Genomic DNA, 13,031 nt, shown 5'->3' on the forward strand with positions numbered 1-13,031 from the left:
ATCACAGCTTTTTGCTACCAAGCTCAGATTAAACTTGTACACTTTCTGAAATTATGAAGAATCAACTGCCTTCAAAGCAGCTCAGTCTGCAACTGTCCAATTCTGATACTTTGGAGATGTTTACTTTAGAAAAAGAACTTCACTTTCCATGCGTTAATTACTTTTTTTTAACAGTGTGTTTGTTAGAGCAGCTTTAATCTAAAAAGAAGGTGCATTTTTAAACTACTGAAGTAAAGCCTTCCAGCAGAAAAGTTCCCCAAACCTCTCTTACCCGTGCATGTCCTGTGGTCTGGCATGAGCGCAAAGCCCTGTTTACAGCTGCACTCATAGCTGCCCTCTGAGTTGGTACAGAAGTTCTCACAGCCACCATTCATTATACTGCACTCATCAATATCTAAAAAGGAGAAAGCAACAGTTAAAACTCACAATACTTTTACTTTAGAGCACATTTCAAGGATATACTTTGAGTCAGCTACCAGAACAGCATTGATCCAGAATCTGCACTTGATACTTGCACACTCCTTGAACATCCAAGTGTTTGCAAACACCAGAACTGGGATATTAGTCAGGCAAACCAGTGAGAGCAAGAGCTGGTATTATCTGACTGCGTGTACAAATACCTCTGCAGTTCTCTTTCTACATATAAAAATACCACTCTTGGGTCACCACAGTATCTTGAAGGCAACAAAGGCTTTGTCAGGGTCAAGGGAAAAATTATCTACTAGGCAGAATTAAAGCCGGTGGATTTTTCATGTATTTCCGTGGCACAATAAAATGTATGCACACAAAAGAGTGCACAATACGTGATTTAAGCTAAATGCCATCTACAAAATGTGGCTTTAAAGAAACAGTTACTGGGAAGGCCCTACCTTTGAGACAACTGCAGATCAAATTAGGAAAAATTCAGTTGAACCACATGATTCTACCTCGTGGTCTGTCAGGAAAGCTGATTTTTAACAAAATATAGAACGTAGCATTTAACAAGTTATTCCCTCCTAATGATCAAAGTCTGAAGTCTTAGGCCATTTTAAATGGTAAGCTATTTTATGCATCATGATTGATTTACTAGAGAAAATAAGCAATTACACGGTTAACTGCAACGCTGCCATCATTTCACTCATTCCTCACAAGTAATGGATGTGCACACTTTGGGTTTTTCGCATGCTATTTTGACAGACCGCACTAGATTTCTGAATCACAGTTAAAAATGCCTTTACACAATGACTAAAGATTGAACAATTATTTGTATTTTATCTTCCCCATTTGCTAGAGACCCCGTGCAGATTTTGTCCTTACCAACACAGTACAACTTGTCAGGCGTGGACTGATACCCAGGGTTGCAAGCACACTGGTACTTTCCAATCAGGTTGACGCAATGCCCGTTTCGGCACAGGCTGGTGCTCAGGTCACACTCGTTAATGTCTGTTGCAGAAGAGAAAGAGGAACGCGTTTCAGCTCTGGATAAAAATGACACTGAGGTGCATTTACAGTGTTTGTGTGCAGCACAAGAGCAGAACTGAAAGATGTGCACAACACTGATATTGCCTGCATGTCTTACCTATACACGCAGAGATATTTGGTGATATCTGATGGCCTGGAGGACAATCACACCGAAAACTTCCCTCTGTGTTGATGCAGGTGCCACCTCGGCAGAGAAGGGGGTTGCGCTGACACTCGTCGATGTCTGTGGGGAGGAGGGAAGGCAGATCACTGCAGGGGTCAGCACTGCCGCAGGGCAGGCCATCTCAGCTGGGCTCTGCTACCGACCACGGAGCCTAGATAGGCTCTGGAGCCTTCCTACAGCAAGTCATCCCTTACAGCGCAGTGCGATTCAAAGAAAACAAAGAAAAACGGATCTAATCTAACCTCCAAGTTCAGGATGGTGTCCCACTTAGTAAAATTGGGATTGTGGGGATAAATTTAACATCCTAAAATCCTGACCCCTGTTCATTTTATGCTTTGGAAGCCTGCAGAAACAGCAAATTCACAGTTGGGGTGGAAATCAAGTTAAAGTGAGCTTTAATAGGACTCACAAAATGACAGGGATCTACACCTAGGCACAATCAAACCTTAAAAAAACTACCAAACCAAACCAAACCCAAACCCAAAAATAAACCACGCACTGCATACTAGCACATAGCGTACTACTGCACATCCACGGTCTATAAAAAACTTACCCATGCAGTTTTTCATCATCATAAATCCACTTTCATAGCCTTCAAAACATTCACATTCGAAGTCTCCAGGGGTATTGACACAGATGCCTTGGCCACAGAGATCAGGAGATATGCGGCATTCATCAATATCTGTAACACAAAACACATTTACAGTGTTTTCAAAGGGGTTCAGTTTTAACTGCTCAAATCAAAGTTATGAGAGATACATCCACGCAGCTTACCTGTGCAGTTCCTCTCTTCAGAATCAAGTGCAAATCCACCGTCACATCTACACTTAAAACTGCCAATGGTATTTCTGCATTTTCCATGGGTACAAAGACTGGGGACCATTTTACATTCATTGATATCTAAAAATGAAACAGCAAGGACATCAGATGTTTTCCCTTCGTACAAAAACAGTGCACAAAAGAACAATGCAGACTTCAGAGCTCACCCTTTCTCATGATAATGACCCCCTCCCTTTTGGGAAAATCGTAGACCACATTATATGAACTCATACTGACCTCCACCTAACCAACCATGTAGACACTCTGCACTTTCTGCCACAAAATGGTGTTAGTCTCTGCTTTGTCCTGCAGAATCTGATCTACAGCCCACTGAAGTCAACTGTAAGATTTCAGTGGACAGAGAATAAAACCTACAAGGGCAAAGGGAGTTTCCAAAAGAACCACTCTGTCTTCTGGTTTCTGAGAAGAAAACGTGACTTCCATGAGTCACAGAACACATAACAAGCATAAATAAAAGCACATGTCACCTTTTTTAATGGAAATTAATGTCTTAGTAACTGTTTATGAAACTAAGGCTGAAACTAACAACAGCAATTGTCATTCACATACATCTTCCCCTCCTTTCAGACTTCAGAATGTTTAGGCTTTGGGTAACTGGCTTTCCTTATAAATACATTCACATCCATTTGCTCTTCTGACATTGTCCGGCTTAACCCCACTGGTAACCCTGGAAAGACACTCTCACCACATGATGCTAGGGTGTCAATGTGTGATTCCCATTTAATGCTGGAAGCTTACCAACAACAGTCCTAATAAGAGACTTAGTTTACAGTAAATTAAATCCCACTGCTTTGAGCTATCATCCTGGAAATATTTGTCTCTACTTCTCCAAGTAGCTCCACAAGAAATTCCCAAAATTATTCACCCTCCCTTGCTTGCTCCATAGTAAAATTAAAGTTACTATGCCCTGCACAGGTAAGGATTGCTCTTTCAATACATCCAAAGCTGACCACTCAGTTCTGTTACTACGAGGTGCCTGGTTTTCAAAGCTATTCCAGCAGCCAGAGGTGCCATTAGATGCAACACAGGAGGCAAAATCAGGCACGATTTCACCTCTCTAGCAGAGACACAAATCAAGTGTTCCGAGGGTGCAGTATTATATGGTATTTAATGGTCTGTGACACAGACTGAATTATCGTGTGTTTTAGTCTAACTTCCATGAAATCTAACTGGATTTTCAAATGTCCCTTAAGGTGAGTGAAGTGCCTGACTACCACTGAAATCTTCCAAACCACAGGAACTGTCAGAGGGAAAAGTAAAAGGAAGAGCCAGCAGGACAGATCACACACCTTTAGAGAAAGGTTTCCCAGTTATCTCTATCTTCGTAGAGAACCCAGATCCTCTTGGACACAGAGCTTCAAATTCAGGTGACCCCTTCAGAGGACACTCCTCGCACTCAAAACCCCAGGCTGCTCCCACTGAACAGCAGCAAGCATCCATCCGGTGCCGGCCTGGTATCTGTGAGGTGCATTGCTCATCTTCATGCTGCAGGTAGCAACTCTCCAAGCGAATGTCTGTTGGGCAATTGAACAATATGTTGAGAGAGAAAGAGAAAAAGTTTAGTTCACCGCAGAGGAATCCTTTTCCAGAGTCTCTTCACAGGACAGTTTGCTCCACGATTTTGTGGACTCAGAGGAACGTACCAAGCACACTGCTCAATTTCTAACAGCAAAATATTAACACTAGACTCAAAAATTTAGAGTTGAAGTTAAGTTTAAAGCACCATTCTGAAAAACTGTGCTCAACACTGGAAGTAAATTTTGTATCAACAGAGGATTTTAACCACTCCAGCTTACTATACCTATATATGAGACCTTTTAGTTGCTGCAAGCTATGCATTGTCCTGAGACAAATCTTAGGTATTTATTTTCATAAAGGGACAAAAGTACTTTGGATGGGCTGCATACAAAGCTTTGATATTCTGCTGCACCCTCCATTAAGGCGTACGCTGTGGCTAGGACACCACATTCCTCAGATGCCCGAGTCTCATCCCAGAGTGGTCCCCCCCACCACTCTTCCAACCTTGGTGATTTCAGTGGGACTGCAGATGAAAAGTGCTGAGAGCACAGATAACCTGCATGGATTAGATGAGCACTCTGGAACAAAATCAGTGCTATTCACCAGCTAGCAGATGGTGCTGGGCCTTGGCTACTACCACTGGAATCTGTTCATGTTCCAGCTGAACTAAGTTCATGTCCCTGATTGATTCCATTTGAAAATTACTTATGTGGACAAATATCATTTTACTTTTAAGAAAACATGCAGCACAAACAGTGCTCATGACATAGATTCAGTCTTTCCTAGTAGACCTGTAAATGGAATTAATACCTACCAAGACATGTCCGTCCAGAAGCATCTAAAGTCATTCCATTGGGGCACTGGCAAACGAACGATCCCAAGGTATTGACACACTGCCCGTTCGTACAGACACCAGGGAACACCTCACATTCGTTTACGTCTATTTCCAAACAAAATGCAAATAAAAGTAATCATTAGCATGCTAAACATGAACAATTCAGAAAAAATAAGAACATTCTAATGTTTGAGTTTTAAGATAAAATACAAAACCACAGCAGTTTACAAGGCCTGACAAAATTCCAAGTATTTAAGATTTCCTATGCAAGTCAGACAGAACCAATTAATTACAGAAAACTGATGATGATTAGAAATAATGCACGTTACTATTTGCCATTCCTACATATACTGCAATCAGACTCCAAAGTAACGAAAAAGGGAGGGGCATTTAAAAGTCATATTAATTTTCATACTCACTGTGGGCCAGATTTCTGATGCAAATGGACAAAGAAAGACAACGGTAAGTGCATAGTGAGAATATGCATTATTCCAATGAGATGGTTATGCTCTATTTCTAAAATGTTTTTAGAAAATTTTGTATGTTTAACATTTGTGTCTTATCAGGCACACCTCTGCATCTCTGGAAACCACACCACCAGTTTGAAATCTGGCCCTATGACCTTGTCAGCAGTTAGTAACTTTATATATACTTAAATAAACTCCTTATGACTGCACACAGAGTTTAACTTCATTAAGTAAAGATGAAATTTCTGTATTTAAGTGGCAAATTCAGCACTTCCAGGTAAGGATAATTTGATTAACTGTTAGCTTGGCCTGAGCATAAATAGAAGTTTAGCAAGCTGAGTGTGGGGTCCTCCCACCAGTCTCCTTTTGAAAAGCGTATGCTTCACAACTGCCTTGAGGAAAAGGCCACCAGCATTAAATAGGGCCCAAGATGAAGGGCAACAATTTTTAACACAAGAGATGGTAAGAACCAGAAATGAGACAAGAATGATGCTGATAATCTATAGCTGAACACTCATGCACAGAGTAATCAAGAAGTGGGCAGGCTGGACTTGCTAGGCCTCCAGACAAAACTGCTGCAATCAGACTCTGCAGCTCTCAAACCGCATAGAGCAAGGGTGAAGGATGAATGTGGGGTGGACATCAGTGCCCTCTGCCCTTGAACAGATATTACACATTAAAGGCCCACATTGAATGGAAGGCAGGAAGGAAAGCCAGTGGACTATTAGAATCCACTGAAACAGTTCATGGCCTGTGAGCAATATTGCAGTTGACAGCTCCAGGGCTCACCCGTAAACCAGGGGAACGCAGCCAGTTGGGTTTGCTTATTTCCTTGCATAAGGTCCATTATTCATTTCACATGGGCTGTGTACAGGAGAACTTAGCATCACCTTTTAGGAACTAAACTTACTCCCTTGTCCTGTCTCTCACTTGCCAGTAAATCTCCTAGAGATCTTCCCCTGTCTTGAAAAATGCTTACATTGGTTAAAACCCAAATATGGCTTCACTATATTAAAAGCAGGGCAAATTACCCTGAAAAATCTGGGGCTATCCAGGTCCCATCGAAATGCGAAAGATTAAAGCTTGTAATAGATGTAATCCGAAGTGCTGGTAAAGGAAATGCTGAGAACAGTTATGTCTACATCTTGGAAGGATAAACTTTCCGTCCCAGCAGTGTTGAAAATGTTCTAAGACTTTCCTTGTGAAGAGAGATAGGTGGGGCCACTTTTTTTTCCCCTTTTCTTTCACTTACACACTCCAGAAAGTGTTGCTGAGGTCAGATAAGTCATGTACAGTGGGTCTGCAGCACAGACGTGCCAAGGTATTCAGTCATCATTTGGAAAGCAAAGAATATGTATGAGGGTGTTCCTCTTTTTTTTTGTTTTGTTTTATTTCATTTTTTGTTAAGGGGAAAAAACAATGTTTCTTCATGGAAGCTACATATGGAAGTAATCTTTAAAAAATATTTTAACTGCAGTGTCATGTCAGATGTTGTCAGTCAGGATGACCCACAGCAGTTTGAGACTCTCTGAGCTTCTGCATATTATGGAAACATTCAGGACTTTGCCAGGGGTTCAAATCAATTCAAATGAAAATGAAATAGGGTGGGACCTTCAATTCTCACAGAACAGTATAGAGTCATCTCATACCAAGCTAAAGCTACACATTTAAATAACCTCCAACCTTTTCTTTAACAAAAGTTTAACTGTGTCCTCATGCCTTTTTTACTTTTTAAATAAAACAATGAAACTATGTTTTGGAGCATGTCTGATTTCATACAGTGATGCATGGAAAAAAGTCAAGGTTAAGAAAAAAAAAAGAAAAAATCTTCCATGTGAAATACAGTCTTTAAACATTATTTTTCTAAGACATAGTAATGGCTTGTCATACAACTGTACCAAGAATGCCACGTTTTGTAACATATATAAGATGCACGCTGTGCCCAAATAGGTCACTCAGTGAACAGCGTTTGAAGAGAGGACCATCTCCTTATATTGGTAGGCACTATTTGCAAGTGTGTACTTTGAGATGAACTGCAAGAACGTAGGAATGTTAAACAAACGGAACCCAAATTCATCCCTGACATAACTCTAATGAAGTCAATGGAACTACGCGAGGTAAGAATTTGGCATAGTTCCCCTATGCTATAGTAACCAGTTCAATCAAAACACTAGCATTTTTTCATTCCAGCTCTGATTTATGTTAAGGCAACAATAAATACCTTCACACAATGTTCCTCTTATTCTTGAATATCCCCTTTGACATATTGGGTCTGTAAAACAAACAGAAGTGAACTTTTAGAATGCTACAGTCCAAAACTCACCATTAACTTATTGTGCAAAACTGATCATGTGAAATATTATCTGGAGTTTATTGCTATGACAAGTCTGAGTGCTTAGACAGTATCTCAGTATTTTCTGAAATAATACAGAGATAGGATGGGGCAACTACACAGACTACACGGAGTGTTAGCCATTATCCTCTTTTGCTTCCCAAAAGCTTAGCTAGCTAGCCCAAAAGTGGTTGTTTGATTCCTGCTTCATTCAAATCAATTAATTCATTTAACATGATCACAGCACATTACAGCCCTATTTACCATGGATGGATGAGGATGAATTCTGCTAAGATACACAGGATGAACTTAACTAAAGGTCTGAGCAAACTAGCAGCTTTCAGCATATAGAAATAACAACCCACACACATTTCTGCATTCATCAGCTCAACCCTGGGTTCCCAGCTCATCCCACAGTTCAGTCTAATTATCAAGTGAATATGCAGAGACCTCAACCCACTTCTTGATCAACCATATGATTGTCTAGGTCATCAGTTAATCTACAGAGTATAATGACAAGGGCTACTCCCTCTCCTCCCTCTATTACCACACCAAAGATCCATTTGTTGCACACATTTTCTTGGGAGCTCTGGGGAACATGCATCCATTGCTACAACATCAGGAACTTTAGATCACTAATTATGACAAACCGTGCTAAAGTAATGCTGCAAGTTACACGCTGTAGGTGTGGTCCTTTCCCTTCAGAACTTAAACTTGTAAAATGTTTACTGTAAAACCCAAAGTTAGAACCTTCTATAGCTACATGATACCTCTCCAATATTAAGACTTCTCTTTTTCAGACTGAATAAGGAGTGAGTGCTTGATAAGAGAACAAGTACAGTTATTTGTCACTTCTGTGACAACAATCTGGCCCAACTCCAGAACAGAAATAATCCTAGGTTCCTGAGGACAGTGAGCAGCGTTACCTCGTTCACAGGGTGTACACGGGCTTCCCCAAGCAGCACCTAGTGAGGAACAGCACTGGGACTTCAGAGTTGCTCCGTTGATGTTTATTTCACATCTTCCTTCCACGATGTTCTGCCAACAGGTACCCTTAACAATTTCTGTTTGGAAAAAACCCCCATGTACTGTCATGTAGATTGCTTACCATTGTACATCAATGTATTTGCAAACACACTAGAATTTAACCATGAAAAAGAATTATCCTGTCATTATAACTTACCACATCAGATCTGAATTTATTTTAAAAGCTCTTATCTTTCTCTGTGTTGGACTATAGCCTGAAATAATCTCAGCACAGAGCCCTTGCAAATCCTAGTTTACGCTTACTGACCTTACAAGAGAATATCTCAACACCCTTCAACATCTGAGTCACTGTATTTATTATGACTCAGGTCAGAGGCACGTGCAGAAGAACGGGGTAGATATGAACCTTTATAGATCTTCCATTAATCCATTCAATGCCCCAGTCTAACGTTTCCATGTAGGGAATGGCAAGACACAGCTATATAATCACACAGAGCTACAGTTCCACAGCTTTCCTCACTGGCTAGGCAACAGCTATAAATTACTGTCCCTTCAGGACAGGTAAGGGAAGGAATGACGAGTCCGCAGCCTATCTGAGAATCCCATAATTGTTTGTGGCTGCTCTTGAGCTGGTCTGGGCCGTACACAACTTACTCATGCTCCATCTCAAATAGAAAACTGGCCTTTCCAGAGAGCAGATCTTAACAAGTTCACATCCATTTCAATTGCAGGAGGAAATAAGTGGGTGAGCATAGTCACTAAAGAAAGAGCCTTAGCACTTCTGTATTTGTTACCAAAAAAATTTCGTCTCTTTCAATTTGGTTTCACAGAACCCACCACGCTCCCAAGTGCCAGTCGCACTTTATGTGCCCACAGTAATGGTGAAAACAAACACTTGCCTAATGTTGTTTCTGTAACGTTTTCCACGAAATTCATCTGCACAATTAATTTTAAAATATGTTCTAAACTTGGTGTACAACGCCTGTACGTCACTGGACATTTTCAAACAGCAAACATAAAATCAGAAGAATAAATACCTATGCAGATGGTTCTGGTTGTATCCAAAGTACTTTCAGGGGAACATTCACAAACAAAAGAGCCCAGTGTGTTTTTGCACACCCCATTAACGCAGGGGTTAGATTCGCATTCATCAATATCTAGAAGAGAAACACGATGCTGTTAGTGCCAGGAAGCGTTAACAAAAATACGCACGGTTTTTTTCAGCTTAGCCTTCCTCATGACCAGTTTTCCGGACGTTCTGTTTTTCTGTTATGAAGTCCTTATGTGTCCTAAAGACCCACTAACATGTTAGAATGTAAAACATTAAACTTGGAAGTGGTATCTCATTTTTTCAGTGATATCCAGCTATTGCCCTGCTGTGTGGCTATGGACTCTTTGAGTGCTAATACAGACCTCATACAGGCTACTCCACGAGGTTATCTAATGCCTTTCTTTTGGACATGTCTCTTCTCATTCCTCTAGTTCCCCACATAATTTCTCTATGGTTTTTTTTAGTTCTACACATTATCTCCTCAACAAGGGTCAAAGTATTTCCGGCACAGCCTGAGACCAATCCAAACATGTAAAGCTATGATGAAATGGAGTGTTACCAATTACCTTCACATGTCTTTAGGTCAGGAGTGTATACAAATCCTTTTGGACAGGTGCAGGTGAAACTTCCAGGGGTATTTCTGCATTGTCCGTTGTCACAAAGCAGCATGTTCAGTGCACATTCATCAATGTCTGTGATGAAAATAAAAGACTTAAGAAAGAAAACATTTCTGGAATAGAAACCAGAACAGAATTTCCCTCCCAAGAGCAACGTTTCATTAGATTTTGTGTACGTGGAGAGAAGGAGAAGACAAGAGTATATTCACACGTATGGACTTGCACTGTTTTTTCAAAGGCACTAAAAAGATTTCTAGATCCTTTCAGCAGACAACAGGCTTGGAATTGTTTCAAATGGAAATGACCATTCCACAGAAAACTCACACTAAAGATCCACTTAGTGCACCTTCCTTCCTCATGAAAACTGTCATTAAAATAATGGAAACAATAATAGTCATATGAATTTAAATCACAGAAATATTACCTAGAGAAAAATTAGAAATTTAGTTTTGTTTTTTAAATAGGGGAAAATAAAAAAACAACCCACCCTTCTGTGTATATTCTTGTCGACTTTTACCTGAGCTTTTTTCTTTAGCAGGCTGCTTTGCTTTTGTAAGAGCGCATACCTCCTTTCTAGACATGTTCGTAATATGTGACTGCCATACCATAGTTCAAAATAAAGCCAGGAATTGTACTTTTGTCTTGTCCATACTGTGGAATAGATCTAGGCAGTCTCTAATGCCCTGCACAGCAGCCTCCATAGTCATGAAAGAAATGAGGACAGCACTGGTTTGGAAAAGTCTGTTGGTCATCCTGGCCTTTGTATCACCATTTTTTCCAAGCTGGCTCTGAACTGTCTTAGATGTTATGGTTAACAAGGCCAATGTAAGTCTACACTTGCTTCAGAGGTGAAAAATTTAAATAGAAATGCTAGTGCTAAATTTCAAGAGCCCTTAGGAAATCTTTGGAAGAGCTGTGGTCATTAGAGAGAAGTTGCAAGAAGGTGGCAGTGGGCCATGAACTGCAGGTGAAGACCAGGAGAGACCCCAGGAGCAGACAGGAACAATTGGCTAAGTCAGAGAGGCCTCAGAAAGCGTTGAGAGAAGTTGGGAAGACTCAGAGGGTCAGCGCAGCAGCTGGGAACAGCAAAAGCGCTAGGAAAAGCAGGGAGATTTGCAGAATAAAACAGACCGTGTGGGAAGCTTCACAGGAGTTCAGCAAAATTGAGAGAGGGCCAGGTGGAACATTATGGAAGAATGGGAAACAGCTGTGATGGAGCATGGATGTGCGCTGCAACAGGGTGGGCTGGAGCAGCTGGAAACCTCACAGAGGGATGGAGGGAAGAGAAGGGATGCCATAAGCTATGGGCAGGCGCCGAAACGGGACATGGATCATTAAAGCCAAAGAAGCAAATTGTGAAACAGGATGAATTACAGTGTGACTTTTATCAAGGACAGATCAACTCATATTTTTTAAAAAAAAGAAGTTAGTGGATAGTTTAGACTGGGATAACACAGATGACTTAAGCTATTTAGGTTTAAGTAGAGAATACAGAACCCAAATAAAATTATTATGTAAACTGGAGGTAACAGAAAGGAATTTAAGAACGTTAACGTGGCTCCAGAGCTGGCTGAAGAGATTACAGTCGGGTATATTAAAAAGAGGAGTAATCATGATGGAGAGAAGATATTAGCAATGGCTTTCAGGGATCAGTCTCGGGACTGGCTGTATACAACAGCCATTGCAAAGCGGAAATAAAAATTTAATAGGATCAAAAACTGTAGACAACACTAAACTGGAAGTTTTTTCCAGTACAGAGAATCACACAAGACTAAACTAATCTTGACAATATGAATGAGCAAAATAAGATGAAGTGCAATTCAAAACCTTGCAATTAGGGACCAATAAATTATTGAACTTGATATAAATCAGAACTCATCAGCGGAAGGCCATCGAGGAGAGAAAACTATGGATGTAACTCCCAAATAGACATTGACCCCAAAGTAGAACACATGTTTGAGAAAAGACTAATGCACTCTAGAATCAGTTTAGGCAGGACGTTCCTAGGGCAATGGAGAATTGCTGACAGTGCTCTATAGGGCACTGGTCAGACCCCATCAAAACGCTGCATGCTGGCCAGACCAGCCGTGTTCAAGAGAAGGCCTCTGCTTCTATGAAGACTGAAAGTGTAGATTTGGACAGTTTACCCAACAGAATTTGAGAGAGGATACGATGATTCTTTATAAATACTTTAGGGATAAGTGCTGACATGGTGCTAAGTCAAAGGATAACATCAGTACAACATCAACTGGTAATGAAATGGTCACAAGTAAATTTTAACAGGAAACCAGAAGAAATTTCTAAGCAGTTGTGCAAAAGAGGTCGGAACAGTGCACAAATGCAGGAGTGGAAGAATGCAGTCTTACAGGGTTTTAAGTTATGGGTTTTTGATGGGACCGAGTAATGGAACAACAGAATTGTCAGAATTAAATGTTTAACAGGAGTCTGCAGGCACCTGGTGGTTTTTTTTCACTCCCCAGAGAGTATGAGAAGAGACTGGACTGTTACTTATTTGAATTCTCTCTATCCCACGTCACAGTGCTTACACTACTCACCTCTAAGGAGGAAGAAGAATTTGTTTCACCTTTTCTGTGATGAAAAATTTGTCTTTATACTCTTTTCACTTGTATGGCATAAGAGATTAGCCCTAGCTAGAGACACCATGCCATCAGATTCTGCTGGTGCTTCCCATTACAATAACTTCTCCTGTGTCTGGCCAGTACACTTTAAAAAGTTAAACCAAGAGCCCTGTCTGAAAGT

The 13,031-nt window shown here is 40.7% G+C and overlaps 1 protein-coding gene across 1 annotated transcript in view; it reads right to left on the reverse strand.

Moving 5' to 3' along the window:
- The window catches only part of LOC104545962 (fibrillin-1-like), a gene marked incomplete at its 3' end in the record, with an annotated part of 102,873 nt that overhangs the window by 17,156 nt on the left and 72,686 nt on the right, over positions 1-13,031 (reverse strand). Inside the window, exons 18-28 of the mRNA XM_010191232.1 lie at positions 10,221-10,346; positions 9,641-9,760; positions 8,543-8,680; positions 7,506-7,556; positions 4,797-4,922; positions 3,754-3,978; positions 2,399-2,524; positions 2,178-2,306; positions 1,559-1,684; positions 1,297-1,422; positions 272-394 (exon numbers count right to left, since the gene is read on the reverse strand). Of these exons, the coding sequence (XP_010189534.1) occupies positions 272-394; positions 1,297-1,422; positions 1,559-1,684; positions 2,178-2,306; positions 2,399-2,524; positions 3,754-3,978; positions 4,797-4,922; positions 7,506-7,556; positions 8,543-8,680; positions 9,641-9,760; positions 10,221-10,346 (1,416 nt within the window). The remainder of the gene's footprint in view (positions 1-271; positions 395-1,296; positions 1,423-1,558; positions 1,685-2,177; positions 2,307-2,398; positions 2,525-3,753; positions 3,979-4,796; positions 4,923-7,505; positions 7,557-8,542; positions 8,681-9,640; positions 9,761-10,220; positions 10,347-13,031) is intronic.

The sequence above is a fragment of the Mesitornis unicolor genome, unplaced genomic scaffold, assembly GCF_000695765.1.
Source record: "Mesitornis unicolor isolate BGI_N332 unplaced genomic scaffold, ASM69576v1 scaffold2189, whole genome shotgun sequence".
Taxonomy (NCBI): Eukaryota; Metazoa; Chordata; class Aves; order Mesitornithiformes; family Mesitornithidae; genus Mesitornis; species Mesitornis unicolor.